Source organism: Mustela lutreola, chromosome 8, assembly GCF_030435805.1.
Source record: "Mustela lutreola isolate mMusLut2 chromosome 8, mMusLut2.pri, whole genome shotgun sequence".
NCBI lineage: Eukaryota > Metazoa > Chordata > Mammalia > Carnivora > Mustelidae > Mustela > Mustela lutreola.
The window spans coordinates 98,832,536-98,849,943 of NC_081297.1; the positions used below are offsets into that span (position 1 = coordinate 98,832,536).

A 17,408-nucleotide genomic window follows, 5' to 3' on the forward strand; every position below is an offset into this window, starting at 1 on the left:
CTTATCCATCTCTTAATTATCTCCAAATTCATTTCCTCTGTTCTGACTCTCCACACTCTTTCAATGTTCCCTCTCTGTCTGAAGCTTCTGTTGGGTATGATTTTATGATCAGTGGCACCATTAATTAATTGTTCTTTCTTGTAGCTTACTTTCCACACTAGGAAGAAGGATTCATCTTTTTTTTTTTTTTTTTTTTTTTTCCTTAAGTAGGCTCCACACCCAAGGTGGGGCTTGAACTCACAACACTGAGATTAAGAGTCACACACTCTACCAAACTGAGGCGGCCAAGCGTCCCAAAGAATCTATCTTTCGTCTCAATTGATTTATTAATAAGAGAGACATGACAAAATGTTTATTGAAATACCTTTTGTTGGGCCCCTGTCCCAGAGTTTTTTACTCCTTGGTCTAAGGTGGGGCCTGAGAATTTGCCTTTTGAACAAGTTCTCAGATGACGCTGATGTTCCTGGGCCAGGGAACATACTTTGAGAATAGCTGCTATAATGCTAGTTACTCAGAAAGACTGCCTGGAGTTTAGAGCAAAGTTCTGATCATAAAGGCTCAGAATGCCGACTCTCCTCTGCACTTCCCACACCAATGTCCAATAGGAAAAGGTCATGAAACTGTCTACCTTTCCCTCATTGTTCTCGTTCTCTTGCAGTCAGTTTTTCCCAGAACTTCTCTGAACTTATCATTAGCGATGTAGTTTGGTGCTCTGCTACCTGGAATCAAGTGAAAATGGTAACTGTATGGGGTAGAAGAAATAAGATGCCAACACTCCTGAGCTCTCTGTGGAATGAATCCACATGAACTCTCCCTTGATGGGAAAGGAGAGTTGTTCAGAAAATATGAGGGGCTGCCTCTGTGTTTTATTTTCTGTAATTTTCTTTAATATATACCCATATAAATAGTAACAGGTAAGTAAAACAGTGAATGTTAAATTTAATCCACACTGTGAAATAGTTAGTTAGCATCTGAAGGCCCAGGATATAAGATTCACATCTACATTCATTTGGAAGCCTCTCTGGTAGGCATAGACTATATAACTCCTGAGGACAGGAACTCTATTTTGCTAACTGTTTTATCTCCACATTTAATATAGTACCTGGCATCCAGGAAGCTTTCAGTCTATCAGTCAACACTGATAAGTGCTGGTGAGATCATGATTAGATTGTCCATAAATATCCATCAGAGTCTTATTAGAAATATACTAGGAAACTTGCTTCTACAGTTTAAAATAATTCCTATGTGTTTCTCTCATTCCCACAACAAACATACACACACATGTACACAGCAAAGTTCTCTTTTTTTTTCTAATTTTTAAAAAATATTTTATTTACTTATTTACTTCACAGAGATTACAAGTAGGCAGAGAGGCAGGCAGAGAGAGGAGGAAGCAGGTTCCCTGCTGATGTGGGGCTTGATCCCAGGACCCTGGGACCATGACCTGAGCCGAAGGCAGAGGCTTTAACCCACTGAGCCACCCAGGTGCTCTCTTTTTTAGGTACAGAACACTTTGTGGTTGCCTCTGAAGGTTCTGGTTGATACGGATACAAGGGAAAACCAGTATGTCCAATTTCAATTTTAGTCTACATCAAATAAATCTTAAATAATCAATTTTATTATACTCTATATTCATAGTCTACAGAAAGTTAATAAAAAAATGAATACCAATTTGGAGGAACATAAAACATGAAATTTTGAAATACCCTAAATTATATTCCATTTTCTATTATTAATAACTACTTGTATTTATTATTTTTATTAAAAATTTTTTATTACTTGTCTTTTAATATATGTTTCTATCTTATATTACCCCTTTCCTTTATATCTGTCTCTCCCTGAAGTGACTATGAAGAGTAAGTGTCAGGTAGCTTTTAACTGGTGATAGCACCAGTCTTGCTATATAGACACTTCAAACACAAACTATCTGAAAAAGAAGCTTTTAACAATCCCATTTGAAGGGCACCTGGGTGGCTCAGTGGGTTAAAGCCTCTGCCTTTGGTTCAGGTCATGAACCCAGGGTTCTGGGATCAAGCCCCTCAGCAGGGAGCCTGCTTCCCCCTCTCTCTCTGCCTGCCTCTCTGCGTACTTGTGATGTCTCTGTATGTCCAGTAAATTTTTAAAAAATCTTAAAAAAAAATAAATTCCCATTTACAATAGCATTAAGATCAATAAAATACTTAGAGTTGTACATGTGGAAACTATAAGACATTAATGAGAAAAAATGAAGAAGACACAAAGAAGTAGAAAGATATCTCAAGGTTATGGGTGAGAAGAACTAATATTGTTAAAATGTCCATACTATCCAAAGTCATTTATAGACTCAATGCAATCCCAATCAAAATTCCAATGTGTTTTTTTCCTCACAGAAATAGAAAAATAAACATTGAAATTCATATGAAACCACAAAAGTCCCCAAATAGCCAAAGCAATTTTGAGAATGAGAAAGCTTACACCAAGCCCTGTTCCCTGCACTCTGAAGAACGCCCTTTCCAGTAACACACTGCCCCCTCAGTCCCAGCATAATGGCCCCCTCCCCTAGAAGACTGGCTCCAACCCTGACAACACCACATCTCCAAACCCAGGAGTTTTGCAAGGCCTCAGTTTCTATGGCAGCAGCAACAGGCCTCACTTCACAAGCAGACTAGAGCACACCTAGTTAAAACAAGCCACATTCTGGCCAGGGACCAAACACTGACCAAAACAGGTAAAGACAGCCTCTGCAGACAACCAGCCTGAAGAATAAAGGAGCCAGGACACATCAGCAAAGCACATGCTGCACATGTTAGAGAGATTTCCAGAAGCATCAGTCCCTGGGGAACAAGGGTATGCTATACTGCAGGGCACTACAGGACCTCTTCTTCATTAAGCCATTACCCTCAAGAACAGGAGACGTAACTGACTTTCTGAGCATACAGAAACAGGCACAGAGACTTAGATAAGATAAGAAAACAGAGAAATTTGTCCCAAATGAGAGACGAGTACAAAGCCATAGCCAGAGATCCCTATCTCAAAAAATTAACTTAAAATGGATTAAGGACTTAAATAAATGTAAGAGCTGAAATGATAAAATTATTAGAAGAAAACGTAAGAAAAAAGCTACTTAATGCTGGTCTTGGCAATGATTTTTTTTTAAAGATTTGTTTATTTTAGGGGCCCCTGGGTGGCTTAGTTGGTGAAGTGTCTGCCTTCAGCTCAGCTCACAATCTCAGGGTCTTAGGATTGAGCCCCACATTGGGCAGGGAGTGGGGGGGAGGGGGTTCCTGCTCAGTAGAGGGTCTGCTTCTCCCTCTCCCTCTCTAAAATAAATAAATCTTTAAAAAATACTTTATTTATAAAAAGATATTTTACTTATTTATTTGAGAGAGAAGTAGCACAAGCAGGGGGAAAGGGCAGAGGGAGAGGAAGAAAATCTCAAGCAGACTCCCTATGAACGTGGAGCCTGACACAGGGCTTGATCTCATGACCCTGAGATCATGACCTGGGCCAAAATGAAGAGATGGCTGCTTTAGAGCCACCCAGGCACCCAGCAATGACTTTTGGATATGACACCCAAAGCACAAGCAACAAAAACAAAAATAAGCAAGTACATCACATGAAAAAGTTTCTGCACAGCAAAAGAAATTATCAACAAAATGAAAAAGCAATGTATTGAATGAGAGAAAATATTTGCAAACCATCTATCTGATAAAGAGTTGACATCCAAAATACATAAGGAACTTGTACAACTCGATAGTTTAAAAAAAAAAAAAAAGCAAATGGGGTGCCTGGGTAGCTCAGTTGATTAAGCCTTCAGCTCAAGTCATGATCCTAGGATCCTAGGATCAAGCCCTGAATCAGGCTCTTTGCTCAGCAGGGAGCCTGCTTCTCCCTTTCCCTCTGCCTGCTACTCTGCCAGCTTATGCGCTCTCTCTCTCTGTCAAATAACTAAATAAAAGTTAAAATAAAAATAAAAATAAAAATTTAAAAAGGCAAATAATCCAGTTTTAAATGGGCTAGAAGAGGGGCACCTGGATGGCCAAGTATGTTAAGTGTCTGTCTTCAGCTCAGGTCATGATCCTGGAGTCCTGGGATCAAGTCCTGCATCAGGCTCCCTGCTCAGTAGGGACCCTTCTTCTCCCTCTCCTCCCTCTGTTTGTGATCTCTCTCTCTGTCAAATAAATAAATAAAATCTTTTAAAAATAATAAAATGCACAAAGATCTAAAATAGACATTTTCCAAAGAAGACATACAAAAGACCAACAGGTACCTGAAATTTTGCTCAACATCACTAGTCATCAGAGAAATGCAAATCAAAAGCACAATGATGTATCTCACACCTGCCAAATGGCTACAATCAAAAACACAAGAAATAGTAAGTGTTGGTAAGGATGTAAAGAAAAGGGAAACCTCCCACACTGTTGATAGGAATGTAAATTGGTAGAGCCCTGGTGGAAAGCAGTAAGAAGTTCCTCAAAAAGTTAAAAATAGAACTACCATATGGGGCGCCTGGGTGGCTCAGTGGGTTAAGCCGCTGCCTTCAGCTCGGGTCATGATCTCAGGGTCCTGGGATCGAGTCCCGCATCGGGCTCTCTGCTCAGCGGGGAGCCTGCTTCCTCCTCTCTCTCTCTCTGCCTACTTGTGATCTCTCTCTGTCAAATAAATAAATAAAATCTTAAAAAAAAAAAAAAAAGAACTATCATATGATCCAGTAATCCTACTATTGGTTATTTACCCAAAGAAAACAAAGCACTAATTCAAGAAAATATATGCACCTCTATGTTTATTGAAGCATTATTTATAGTAGCTAAGATACGGAAGCAACCTAAGAATTCACTGTGATAAACAAGTGAATGGATAAAAAGACGTGGTATGGGGGCGCCTGGGTGGCTCAGTGGGTTAAGCCACTGCCTTCGGCTCAGGTCATGATCTCAGGGTCTTGGGATCGAGTCCCGCATCGGGCTCTCTGCACAGCAGGGATCCTGCTTCCCTCTCTCTCTCCGGCTGCCTCTCCGTCTACCTGTGATTTCTCTCTGTCAAATTAATAAATAAAATCTTAAAAAAAAAAAAAAAAGACGTGGTATGTGTATACGTACACATATATACACATAGCCATAAAGAAAGGATGAGATCTTGCCATTTTCTTTTTCTAAAGATTTTATTTATTTATTTGAGAGAGAGACAGTGAGAGAGAGCATGAGCGAAGAGAAGGTCAGAGAGAGAAGCAGACTCCCTGTGGAGCTGGGAGCCGGATGCGGGACTCGATCCCGGGACTCCAGGATCATGACCTGAGCCGAAGGCAGTTATCCAACCAACTGAGCCACCCAGGCATCCCTTGCCATTTTCAATAAGATGGATGTGACATACACATATCAAATCATCACATTGTATGCCTTACACTAACATAATGTTATTTGTGGATTATATCTCAATAAAGCTGGTGGCAGGGGAGAAATTTCAAGCATGCTTCACTAGTTAAGTATTATATTTACACTACTTTAGTCCAAATAATTTCCTATCCATTATACTTAATGATCTAACTAATTAATATTTTGAGTTATAATCACGAAGCCTTTCAGTGTCAGCTCTAAATTTGAATCAAACTGCTTTTGAAATAAGCTCCAGAGCACGAACTCCCTGAGGCCCCCAAGAATGTGGTTTGCCCGTAATATTGGCAGCCGATAAGAACATGATACAAGCTTGATTTTGGCCGGTCTTGTCTCTCTGTTTCTGTCCCATCTCTCTGTCCCATCACCCTGTTTCTGCTTTCTGTATAAGGAGAATCACCCAATAATACCAGCCCCTCCTCTGTGGGAGGCTAGCTGACCTTCCATTAGTTGCTTACTTCTTTTTACTACCCTTTTAGTCAAATATTTTTATCTCTTCTGATCCATTTTAAAATCTATTTAATGGGGGCATCTGGGTGGCTCAGTTTGTGCTGTCTGCATTCAGCTCAGGTCATGACCCTGGGGTCCTGGGATCAAGCCCCACATTGGGCTCCCCTCCCTCTTCCCCTCCTCACTGCTTGTGCTTTCTCTCTCTCTCTCTCAAATAAATGAATAAATAAAATCTTTATAAAAAAAATCTATCTAGGGAGGCCTGGGTGGCTCAGTTGGTTAAGCAGCTGCCTTGAGCTCAGGTCATAATCCCAGCGACCTGGGATCCAGTCCCACATTGGGCTCCTTGCTCAGCAGGGAGTCAGTCTGCTTCTCCCTCTGCCTCTGCCTGCCATTCTGTCTGCCTGTGTTCACTCTCTCTCCCTCTGTCTCTCTCTGACAAATAAATAAAAAAATATTTAAAAAAATCTATCTAATGCAGTTATCAGTTTGATAACCTGCCTGGAATTTGGTGGGGGAAAATGTCTGGGGTTTAATAATTTCCAAAACTGCATAAAATCCCATTGCTGACACATCACAAACACATACAGAGGAAACAGCCACGTTAATAGTTATTCTGTAAAGACTTAGCCTACTTAGTTTTGTCATGGATATCAGAAGCCTGACTTGAAGGTTTTAGCTTGAATAAACACCATAATATATCACCTAGAAGGGGGGAACTTTATTGTAAATAATAAAGGTGTTTCTGGAATAACAATTATATAAATTATATATTATCCTATTGTTATCATCTTATCCTAACAGTTTGCTACCTTATGCTACATATTATCTTAAGCATAGCTAGGTTAAATATATTCAGTTATATAATGTATATAATAGTTATTCAGGGACACTCATAAATTTCCAATTCATCTATACCAAAAGCTTACTAGTAATAAGCACTCATTAATACAGCTAAGGAAAAAAAATTGTTCTTGTGTGCTTGGAATTCTTCTTTATTTATATTATTCCAGCTTTCTTGATCCCTTTAAAAATATATTTTATGTGGACACCAGTTGGTGTTGGTTAAGCATCTGCCTTTGGCTCAGGTCATGATCTTGTGGTCATGGGATTGAGGCCCAAATCAGGCTCTGCTCAGTGGCGAGTCTCCTTCTCCCTCTGTTATCTCTCTTGCTGTCTTCAAAAAAAATGAATAAAATCTTAAAAAATATGTGTGTGTGTGTATAATATCTATCTACCTATCTTATATTTTGTCCATACTATTCTACTCCCTGGTGTTACTTTTTTAAGTCCAGATTATTTCTACTTTTTCACAAATAATCTTTGGTCTTTCACCTGCTAACATTCTCTTTGAATACTTTGTTCTCCAAAAAGCTACTGGCACACCTTATTCAGTAATCTCTTATAAGATACCTTGACTACTATCCTACACGGTATGGTATTCTCAGAAAACCAGCTTTCTGTTCTCATTCCAGGAGAGGCCAGAAGACAGGGGCCTGTCCATCCCACTCCAGGACTGCGGACTTGAGACTCGACTGCTGGAGAATCAGGAGCTAAGCAGATCAAGTTATAATTTGGGGAAAAGGAAAGGATGATCCAGTTGAAGTTAGGACCACTCCTTGCTTGCCTCTGTGTCCTCCCCACCCTTCTCTACTAATTATAGGTTTCACTATTTCTTCTTCAAATCTATTTGAGTAAACTATACAGCGTATCAAAGTTCAAATATGAATGCATCAGGGCAAAAGAAGTTGCTACCCAACCACACCCAAACTCAGACAGCAATTGAACCATGATGCTATAGCCTCAGTCCACTTACAATAGTGTCTGTCTGTGGCAGGCATTTAATAAATATGAATGAACTCTTATTTTAAAAATTATTAACTCATCTTTTAGCAAGGGGGAAGGGGTAAGGGGAGAGGGAAAGAGAGAGAATCTTAAGCAGGCTCCATGCCGGGCTTGGGTCTCATGACCCTGAGATCATGACCTGAGCCGCAATCAAGAGTCAAATGCTTAACCAACTGAACCACTCAGGTCCCCCTGAATTAATTTTTTAAATGAGAGCAAAAAGGTCTAATTGGGGTGATTTCAGCAAAACTCATGCAGTAAGGATTTTTAAAAGCAACAACAACAAAAAATCATAGCAAAATTGTCAGGATCAATTTTAGGACCCTGGAAATCAACTGAAGGTTTGCAGCAGTCCAGAGAATATTTATTTAAGAAAAACAGCTGAGTCTTGGTAATGGCAGTGAGCTTTATGGCATCTTCTTTCCTTAGTCCCACCCCCCACTTTCCAGTTCCATAGTAACCTTGAAAAATAACAGCCTCGGGGTACCTGGGTGGCTCACTGGGTTAAGCCTCTGCCTTTGGCTCAGGTCATGGATTCAGGGTCCTGGGATCGAGCCCCGCATCAGGCTCTCTGCTGGGTGGGGAGCCTGCTTCCACCTCTCTCTCTCTCTCTGCCTGCCTCTCTGCCTAATTGTGATCTCTCTCTCTCTCTCTCTCTCTCTCTCAATCTGTCAAATAAATAAATAAAACATTTAACAAGAAGAAAGAAAGAAAGAAAGAAAGAAAGAAAGAAAGAAAGAAAGAAAGCAAGCTGCCTATACTTCTAATAATGGGGGAGGGGGATATGGAAAGAATCTCATTCCCCCAAAAATGTCATTATTTGACCTGTCTGCCAATGGGTCCCTGGAAGACTACTGGAAAGTCCTTTCTTTATCCAATCTCACACAAACTTGCCCACTGCTAAATACCTCAGGGAAATAGAGGAGAGCTTTTGTTGAATGTTTTAACATTATAGCTGCCTAAGATGATGGCATAAATAATAGACTAACCAAAATGCTTAAAAAGAAATGCTGAGGAATGAGATATTCATAGGGATGTTGAAAATTTTATGGAATTAGTTCAGAAGTCACTGGACAAAGAACAACTATAAAAAAGGAGTAACAATAATAAATCCAGAGGAGGCAGAAGAATCTGATTTCTAGAGATGCCACATTTTATTATTTTAAATGCTGTTGTCTTTTTTTTTTTTAAGATTTTATTTATTTATTTGACAGAGAGAGATCACAAGTAGGCAGAGAGGCAGGCAGAGAGAGAGGGAGAAGCAGGCTCCCCGCTGAGCAGAGAGTCCTATGCAGCGCTCGATCTCAGGATGCTGAGATCATGACCTGAGTCGAAGGCAAAGGCTTAACCCACTGAGCCATCCAGGTGCCCTTGAAATGTTCAGTTTTCAACAAAAAATTATTAGAAGCAAAAAAGTTTGACCTATACACAGGGAAAAAAAAAAAAACTCAGCAGAAATAATCCCCAAAGTCCCTGAACTTACTAGACAAAGACTTTAAATTAGTTATTTTAATTAGGTTTAAATAACTAAAGAAAACAATGTCTAAAAAAGCAAAAAAGTATGAGAACAATGTTTTACTAAATAGAGACTATTAATAAAGAGACAGCAATTTTATTTTATTATTTATTTATTTAAAAGGATTTATTTATTTATCTATTTATATGAGAGAGAGCACAAGCAGGGAGCAGAGGCAGAGAAGCAGGTTCCCTGCTGAGCAAGGAGCCTCATACAGGATTCCATCTCAGGACTCTAGGACCAGAACCCGAGCTGAAGGCAGACACTTAACCAACTGAGCCAAAAAGGAACCCCAAGAGATAGCCATTTTAAATGGAACCAAATAGAGGGGCACCTGGGTGGCTCAGTCAGTTAAGTTTCTGCCTTCAGCTCAGGTCATGATCTTGGGCTCCTGAGATAGAGCCTTGCATCAGGCTTCCAGCTTAACAGGGGGTCTGTTTCTCCGTCTCGCTCTGCCGCCCTCCCACTTCTGTTCTCTCTCTCTCTCTCTCTCTCTCTCTCTCGTACCTGCAAATAAATAAATAAATAAATAAATAACATCTTTATTAAAATAAAATGGAATCAAATAGGAATTCTGGGGTTGAAAAATAAAATAACTGAAATGAGAAATTCACTAGAGGGGCTCAACATCAAATTTGAGCAGGCTGTGAGAAAAAAAATAAATCAGTGACTTTAAAAATATGTCAATTGAGATTATCCAGCATTAGGAACAGAAAAAGAATGAAGGAAAATAAACAGAGCCTTAGAGACTTGGAGACCATCAAGCATGACAATATACTCGTAACTGAAGTGGTGAGAGGGAAAGGAGCAGAAAATAGTATTTGAAGAAATAATTGCCAAAAATTCCCCAAATTTGATTAGAAAAACATTAATCTACACAACTAAGTGCAATGAACTCCAAGTTAATAAACTGAAAGAGATCAACACCCAGATGCATACAAACTATGAAAAGAGGAGAGAGTCTTGAAAGTAGTAAGAGAGAACAACTCATCATGAATAAGAAATCTCCCATAAGATTAATAGCTGATTGCTCAGAACACACAGAGATCAGAAGTGCCTGGCAGGCTCAGCCCTAGAGTGAGCAATTCTTGATCTCAGCGTTATAGGCTTGAGCCCCTCGTTGAGTATAAAGATACTTTAAAAAAATCTTTAAAAACAAAAAAGAAATGTTGATCAAAAGGGATAATACATTTAAATTACTGAAAGGGAAAAAAACCTGTCATTCAAGAATTCTAGATCCAGCAAAAACATCTCCCAAAATGGAGAAATTAAGTAATTCATGGATAAACAAAAACTTCAAGATTTCCTTAGTAACAGAAATGCCTTACAAGAAATCCTATAGGGAATCATTCAGGCAGAAGTAAAAGGACTTCAGACAGTAACTTGAATCCTCATTTTTTTTTTTTTTTAATTTATTTGTCAGAGAGACAGAGAAGGAGCATGCAAAGCGGGAGAGGAGCAGGCAGAAGGAAAAGCAGGAGCTGAGCAAGCAGCCTAATGTGGAACTGGATCCCAAGACCCTGGGATCATAAGCTGAGCAGGCTCTTAGCTCTCCCTTTGTGTGGTTGTTTTTTTGTTGTTGTTGTTGTTGTTGTTTTTTAAGATTTTACTTATTTATTTGACAAGAGATCACAAGTAGGCAGAGAGGCAGGCAGAGAGAGAGGAAGAAGCAGGCTCCCCGCTGAGCAGAGAGCAGGATATGGGTGGGGCTCCATCCCAGGACCCTCAGATCATGACCCAAGCCAAAGGCGGAGGCTTTAACTCACTGAGCCACCCAGGCGCCGCCTGGTGTTTGCTTTTTTAAACAAGCTCTACACCCAATATGGGGCTTGAACTCACAATCCCAAGATCAAGAGTCACATGCTCTACCAACTGACCCAGTCAGGCATCCCTTAATGCCTCATGAATAAAATGAAGAGCACCAGTAAGGGAAACTATGTAGATAAGTGTAAAAATAGAGTATAATTGTACTACTTGTTTGTAACGCTTTCCTTCCCTGTCTAATTTAAAAGACAATTGCATAATACAATAATTACAAATATAAGTTTAAAGATACGATTTCTAAGAATAACAGCATGGTAGGGGGCAGGCTACATTAAAAACAGAATTTTAAATACTCTCAAAATTAACTTGGCATTAATCTAAATTAGATTGTTATAACTAAGATACTCATGATAATCCTTAGGGTAACCACTAAGAAAAAAAGTTCTAATTATAAATTTAGCGTTGACCTATTGTCAAATATCAATTAGACGTTTGCATGGAACTTATCTTGAATTTATTCCACTTCTCCAATAAATGAAAAGTTAATAGTAGAGACTTGATCTTCAAAAACTTGTCTAACAAATAGGCATAGTAGGATTCTATAAAAATTCCAAGAGCATCCTTCTAAAAATGCCTTCTATATAGCCTCTGGCTTTGTAAAGGTCTTTGGGGGCAGATTTGACGATTTTTAAATTTTTTTAAACTTTAAAAATTTTTTTAAATTTTTTTTAAATTTGAAGGTATAAGATTAAAGATTAATATGTTTAAAATCCAAAGAATGTCACCAAGTTCCTAAAAGAGATGCCTATTTCCATTAATGACAAATTCTATATTCACAGAAGTAAAAGGAAGTGGATTGTTGGTGAAACCCATTGTTATTTCAAGCTCCAACCAGTAGGTGGAACGAGAGTACAAGGGACCCATCCAAGGGAAAAAGGGTATTGGAATAGGACAAAGCAATTATTTTAAAAGGCATGAGCAGAAATTGACAGTCACATGAGCACTGACATTAGGAAGCATCCTTTCGGAGAGATTGTTATCTTTGGGCTGGAAGGCTAAAAGGAGGTAACAGAATCTTTGTGAAAGAAGTTTTAAGAAACTATGCTAAAGGCGCGCCTGGGTGGCTCAGTGGGTTGGGCCCTCTGCCTTGGCTCAGGTCCTGGTCCCAGGTTCCTCCGATGGAGCCCCGCATTGAGCTCTCTCAGGAAGGAGACTGCTTCCTCCTCTCTCTGCCTGCCTCTCTGCCTGCTTGTGATCTCTGTCAAATAAAAAAAATCTTTAAAAAGAAAGAAAGAAAAGAAGAGAAACTACGCTAAAATCTCTGTCAAATAAATAAATAAAATCTATAAATAAGTAAATAAATAAACGTCATTTGCTCAGTTGCTTCTAACTCATGACAGAAGGATGACCTAAGTTACTTATTCTGATTCTATTCATTTCACTGATTTTTTTTTTTTTTTTTTTTTAAGTAATCTCTACGCTCAATATAGGGCTTGAATTCACAGTCCTGAGATAAAGTGTCACACACTCCATGGACAGAGGCAGCCAGGTGTCCTTCATTTCATAACTTTTATTCAATCTTTTTATATATCTCCTACATCTCTTAATCCTCGATGATTGGCCGGTCTTTCAAATGCACCCATTCTCCTAAGAAGTAATTGAAGGACAATTTAAGAATTTTAAACTGTCTTCAGAGAAAACCTTTTACTTTTTCTTTTTCTTTTTGTTTTTTAGAAGAAATGGTCACTTTTTTTCCCCCAGATTTTATTTATTTATTTATTTGACAGAGATCACAAGTAGGCAGAGAGGCAGGCAGAGAGAGAGGAGGAAGCAGGCTTCCGGCTGTGCAGAGAGCCCAATGCGGGGCTAGATCCCAGCACCTGGGATCATGACCTGAGCCGAAGGCAGAGGCTTTAACCCACTTAGCTACCCAGGTGCCCCTGGTCACTTTTTTTTAAACGATTTTTTTTTTAAACATTTATTTGACAGAGAGAGAGATCACAATTAGGCAGAGAGGCAGGCAGAGGGTGGGGGGAGCAGCCTCCCCGCTGAGCAGAGAGCCCGATACAGGCCTCTATCCCAGGACCCTGAGATCATGACCCCAGCCAAAGGCAGAGACCTAACCCACTGAGCCACTCAGGAGCCCCAGAAAACTTTCTAAGTAGAGATTTTGATTAAGTATGTTTGCTTCCCTGCCAGTTGGGGAGCTTTAAGATTGGGCCAAGTTAACTAATGAGGCAACTACAAAATACTACAAACATTCTAGTGGAGTCAAAAAGATAACGAGGACTGTGTCTGGGTGGTTCAGTGTGTTCTGCCTTCAGCTAAGGTCATGATCCCAGAGTCCTAGGATCAGGTCCCATATTGGACTCCCTGCTCAGCTGGGAATCTGCTTCCCCTCTGACCCTCTCTCCTCTCATGCTCTCTCTCACTCTCTCTCAATAAATAAATAAAATGTTTTTTAAAAAGATAGAGGAAGTATTATAAATGATGTTATGACAACACATTTGACAACTTAGCTAAATAAAGAAATATTTTGAAGATACAAACTACAAAGCTCTTTCAAGAAAAAATAGATAATGTAATTAGTCCAATATACATTAAAGAAAACAAGTTTGTATTTAAAAACCCTCCCACAAAGAAAAATCTAGGCTCATGTGCATTCCCTAGTGAATTCTACAAATATTTAGAGAAGGATGATAGCAATTTTACACCAGCTTTTCCAGAAAATAGAAGAGGGAATACTTGACAGTATACATGAAGTCCGCTCAGGAAGAAAAATAAATGAACTATTGTTACCTGCAACGTAAGAGAGTATATACTTTCCCTGTTCCTGGTGTAGGAGGAAAACATATAATGTCTTACTGTTAAGTGTGATGTTAGCTGTGAGTTTTTTGTGTAGATGTTCTTTGTCAAGTTGAGAAACTTTGAAACTCTCTTTCTAGCTTGTTTGGAGGGTTTCTGTTTTTATTTTATTTTTTTGCTTTAAAATTTTTTTTAAAAAAGATTTTGTTTATTTGACAGACAGAGATCACAAGTAGGCAGAGAGAGAGAGGAGGAGGCAGGCTTCCGGCTGAGCAGAGAGCCCGTCAACAGGATGATGCGGGGCTCAATCCCAGGACTCTGGGATCATGACCTGAGCCAAAGGCAGAAGCTTTAACCCAATGAGCCACTCAGGTGCCCCATGCTTCTAAAAATTTTAATCAAGAATGGGGTTGGATTTTGCCAAATGCCATTTCTGCACCTAATGATATTATATTTTGATATAATGGATGTGATGGATTATACTAATTGATTTTTGAATTGATTCAACCTTGCCAGATGTCCTTTATCCAGTCAAAGGAGTTTTCTTCTAGTCCTAATTTATTTATCATGTAAGGTACTGGATTTTGTCAAATACTTTTTCTGCAACTCATGTTGAGATATTCATGTGGTTTTGACTTTATTCTATTGATATGATATATTCTTAAATTGATTTCTGGATGGTAAATTAACTTTGCATTTCTAAATTAATCTCACTTGGCCATAGCGTATAATCCTTTTTATACAAAGCTGCATTCATTTTGCTAGTATTTGGTGAGGATTTTTTCATCTATATTCATAAGAGATATTGATCTGTAGTTTTCTTGATTGATCTGTGATGTTTTTGTCAAGTTTTGGTATCATGGTAATACTGACTTCACATACTCAGCTGAGTAATATTCCTTACTCTTTTATTTTTTGGAAGAGTCCATTGAAAAATTGGTGTTAGTTCTTTAAACATTTGGTAGGATTTTTCAATAAGTTCCCTTGCCAAGGTTTTTCTTTGTTAAGAAATTTTTATTACTAGGGGCCCCGGGGTGGCTCAGTCAGTTAAGCGTCTGCTTTCAGCTCAGGTCATGATCTTGGGGTCCTGGGATGAAGCCCCGAGTATGGCTCCCTGCTTGGCAGGAAATCTGCTGGAGCAGGAAGCCCACTTCTCCCTTTCCCCCTGCCCCTCCTCCCTGCTCATGCTCTAGCTCTCTCCTTCTCTCTCAAATGAATAAATAATCTTTAAAATTTTTTTTATTACTTAGTCTTTATTTTTATATATCTATTTCAGATTTTCTGTATTACCTTGAGTCAGTTTTTTTTTTTTTAAAAGATTTTATTTATTTATTTGACAGAGAGAAATCACAAGTAGATGGAGAGGCAGGCAGAGAGAGAGAGAGGGAAGCAGGCTCCCTGCTGAGCAGAGAGCCCGATGCGGGACTCGATCCCAGGACCCTGAGATCATGACCTGAGCTGAAGGCAGCGGTTTAACCCACTGAGCCACCCAGGCGCCCCTTGAGTCAGTTTTGATAGTTTTTATTTTTCTAGAAATTTGTCTTTTTTTCCAGATTATCTAATTTGTTGACATACAGTTGTTCATAGTATCTCTAATAATCTTTTTTAATTTCAATCAAGTCAAAAGTAATGTTCCCTATTTCATTCAAATTTTAATAATGAGTATTCTCTCCACTACTCCCACCCCCACCTTGGTCAGTTTGGCTAATGGTCTGTCAATTTTGTTTTTGTTTTTTTTTAAGATTTTATTTATTTAAGGGGTGCCTGGGTGGCTCAGTGGGTTAAGCCTCTGCCTTTGGCTCAGGTCATGATCTCAGGGTCCTGGGATCAAGCCCCACATCAGGCTCTCTGCTCAGCAGGGAGCCTGCTTCCCCCCTCTCTCTCTGCCTGCTTCTCTGCCTACTTGTGATCTGTCTGTCAAATAAGTAAATAAAATCTTAAAAAAAAAAAAGATTTTATTGATTGATTTATTTGACAGAGATCACAAGTAGGCAGAGAGAGAGAGAGGGGAGGAAGCAGGCAGGGAGCCTAATGTGGGGCTCGATCCCAGGACCCCGAGATCATGACCTGAGCCAAAGGCAGAGGCTTTAACCCACTGAGCCACCCAGGCGCCACCAATTTTGTTGTTTATTTTAAAGAACCAACATTGTTCTGTCTTGTTTTAATTTTCTTGATTGTTTTTGTATTCCCTATTTCATTAATTTCTATTCCAGAATTTATTATTTCCTTCCTTTCACTTGTTGGGGATTTACTTTGCTTTTCTTAGTTCTCCAGGTGGAAGTTCAGGTAAATGATTTGCATTTTTTCTTCATTTTTTATGTAGGTACTTACAGTAAACATTTGCTTCTAGCCATTGCTTGCATTGTATTCCATAAGTTTTCTGTATATTATCTTTATTTTTATTCACCCCAAATTATCTTCCAGTTTTCTTGTGATTACTTCTTTGGCCCATTGATTACTTAGATGTTGTTTAATTTCCACATAGCGTATGTTCTAACCTGCAAAATGTTTTGATTGTGTTAGAGAAAAAAGTATGTCTTTTGTTGCTATTGGGTACTGAAGTATTCAACAGATGTCTATCAGGTGTAACTGGTTTATACTGCTGTTCAAGTCTTCTATTTACTTTTTGCTCTTCTGCCTCGTTCTATCCATTATCAAAGGTGGGTATTTTTGCTATCTTCAATTTTGTCCATTTTTTTGTTCCATGCTTTTTGGATTTCTGTTATTAGTGCACATATAATTGTTATTTCTTCTTGGTAGACTAACCTTTGTCATTATGTCCTTTTTTTCCCTCATAACAATTTTTGTCTTAAAATCCATATTATCTGATATTAGTACAGTACTCTAGTTCTCTTTTGGTTACTCTTTCATGGCATATCTTTTACCATCCTTTTAATGTGAACTTACTTTTTCTTTGAAATGACATTTCAAAGAAATGACATTTCATTTCATCCAAAAAATTGGATCACATTTCTTTTTTCTTTTTATATAGCCATATGCCAATTTCTGGTGTTTGAGAATTTAATCTGCTTACATTTAATGTAATAAAGGATAAAGGAGTATATATGTCTCCCATTTTGCCACTTGTATTTTTTTCGTTCCTCAGTTCTTCCATTACTGCATTCTTTTCCATTAAATGGGTATTTCTATGGCATCGTTTTAATTTCCTTATTGTTTTCTTATTTATTTTCTTAGTGGTTGCTTTGTGGATTAGCATTTTAACTGATCGCACTCTAACTCAGATTAATAAATTTAATTTCTATAGTTTGCAAAAACTGTGTGTGTATATATGTACACATATACATATATACACACATCACACCCATTTTATTTTGTATAATCTTAACTGCCTATCCTCAAGTTTGCTGATTCTTTATTATTCCTCCTCAGAGTTCCTTTAGTGCTTATTTTGTTTCAGATATATTATATTTCAACTCCAGAAATTTTATCTGGATCTTTTGAATACTTTTAACCTTTTGGGGTACCTGTGTGGCTCAGTTGGTTAAACATCTTCCTTTGGCTCATGTTGTGATATCAGTGTTGTGGGATGGAGCCCCATGTGGGGCTCCCTGCTCAGTTAGGAGTTTGCTTCTACCTGTCCCTCTGCCACTCCCCCAAGCTCATGCTCAAGCATGCATGCTCTTTTTCTCAAATAAATAAAA

General features: G+C 38.7%; 1 protein-coding gene across 2 annotated transcripts in view; it reads right to left on the reverse strand.

Annotated features, from left to right (window-relative positions):
* Positions 1 to 16,230, reverse strand: part of A2ML1 (alpha-2-macroglobulin like 1) — a 67,522-nt gene extending 51,292 nt beyond the window's left edge. Inside the window, exon 1 of one of the 2 annotated variants that reach the window (XR_009356791.1) lies at positions 16,078 to 16,230. Coding sequence is in view for 1 of the 2 variants with exons in the window: in XM_059186210.1 (XP_059042193.1) it covers positions 16,078 to 16,109 (32 nt within the window). In the remaining variant the exon portion in view is untranslated. The remainder of the gene's footprint in view (positions 1 to 16,077) is intronic. The other variant, XM_059186210.1, reaches the window with a different exon arrangement.
* Between the last annotated feature and the right edge of the window lie 1,178 nt (positions 16,231 to 17,408).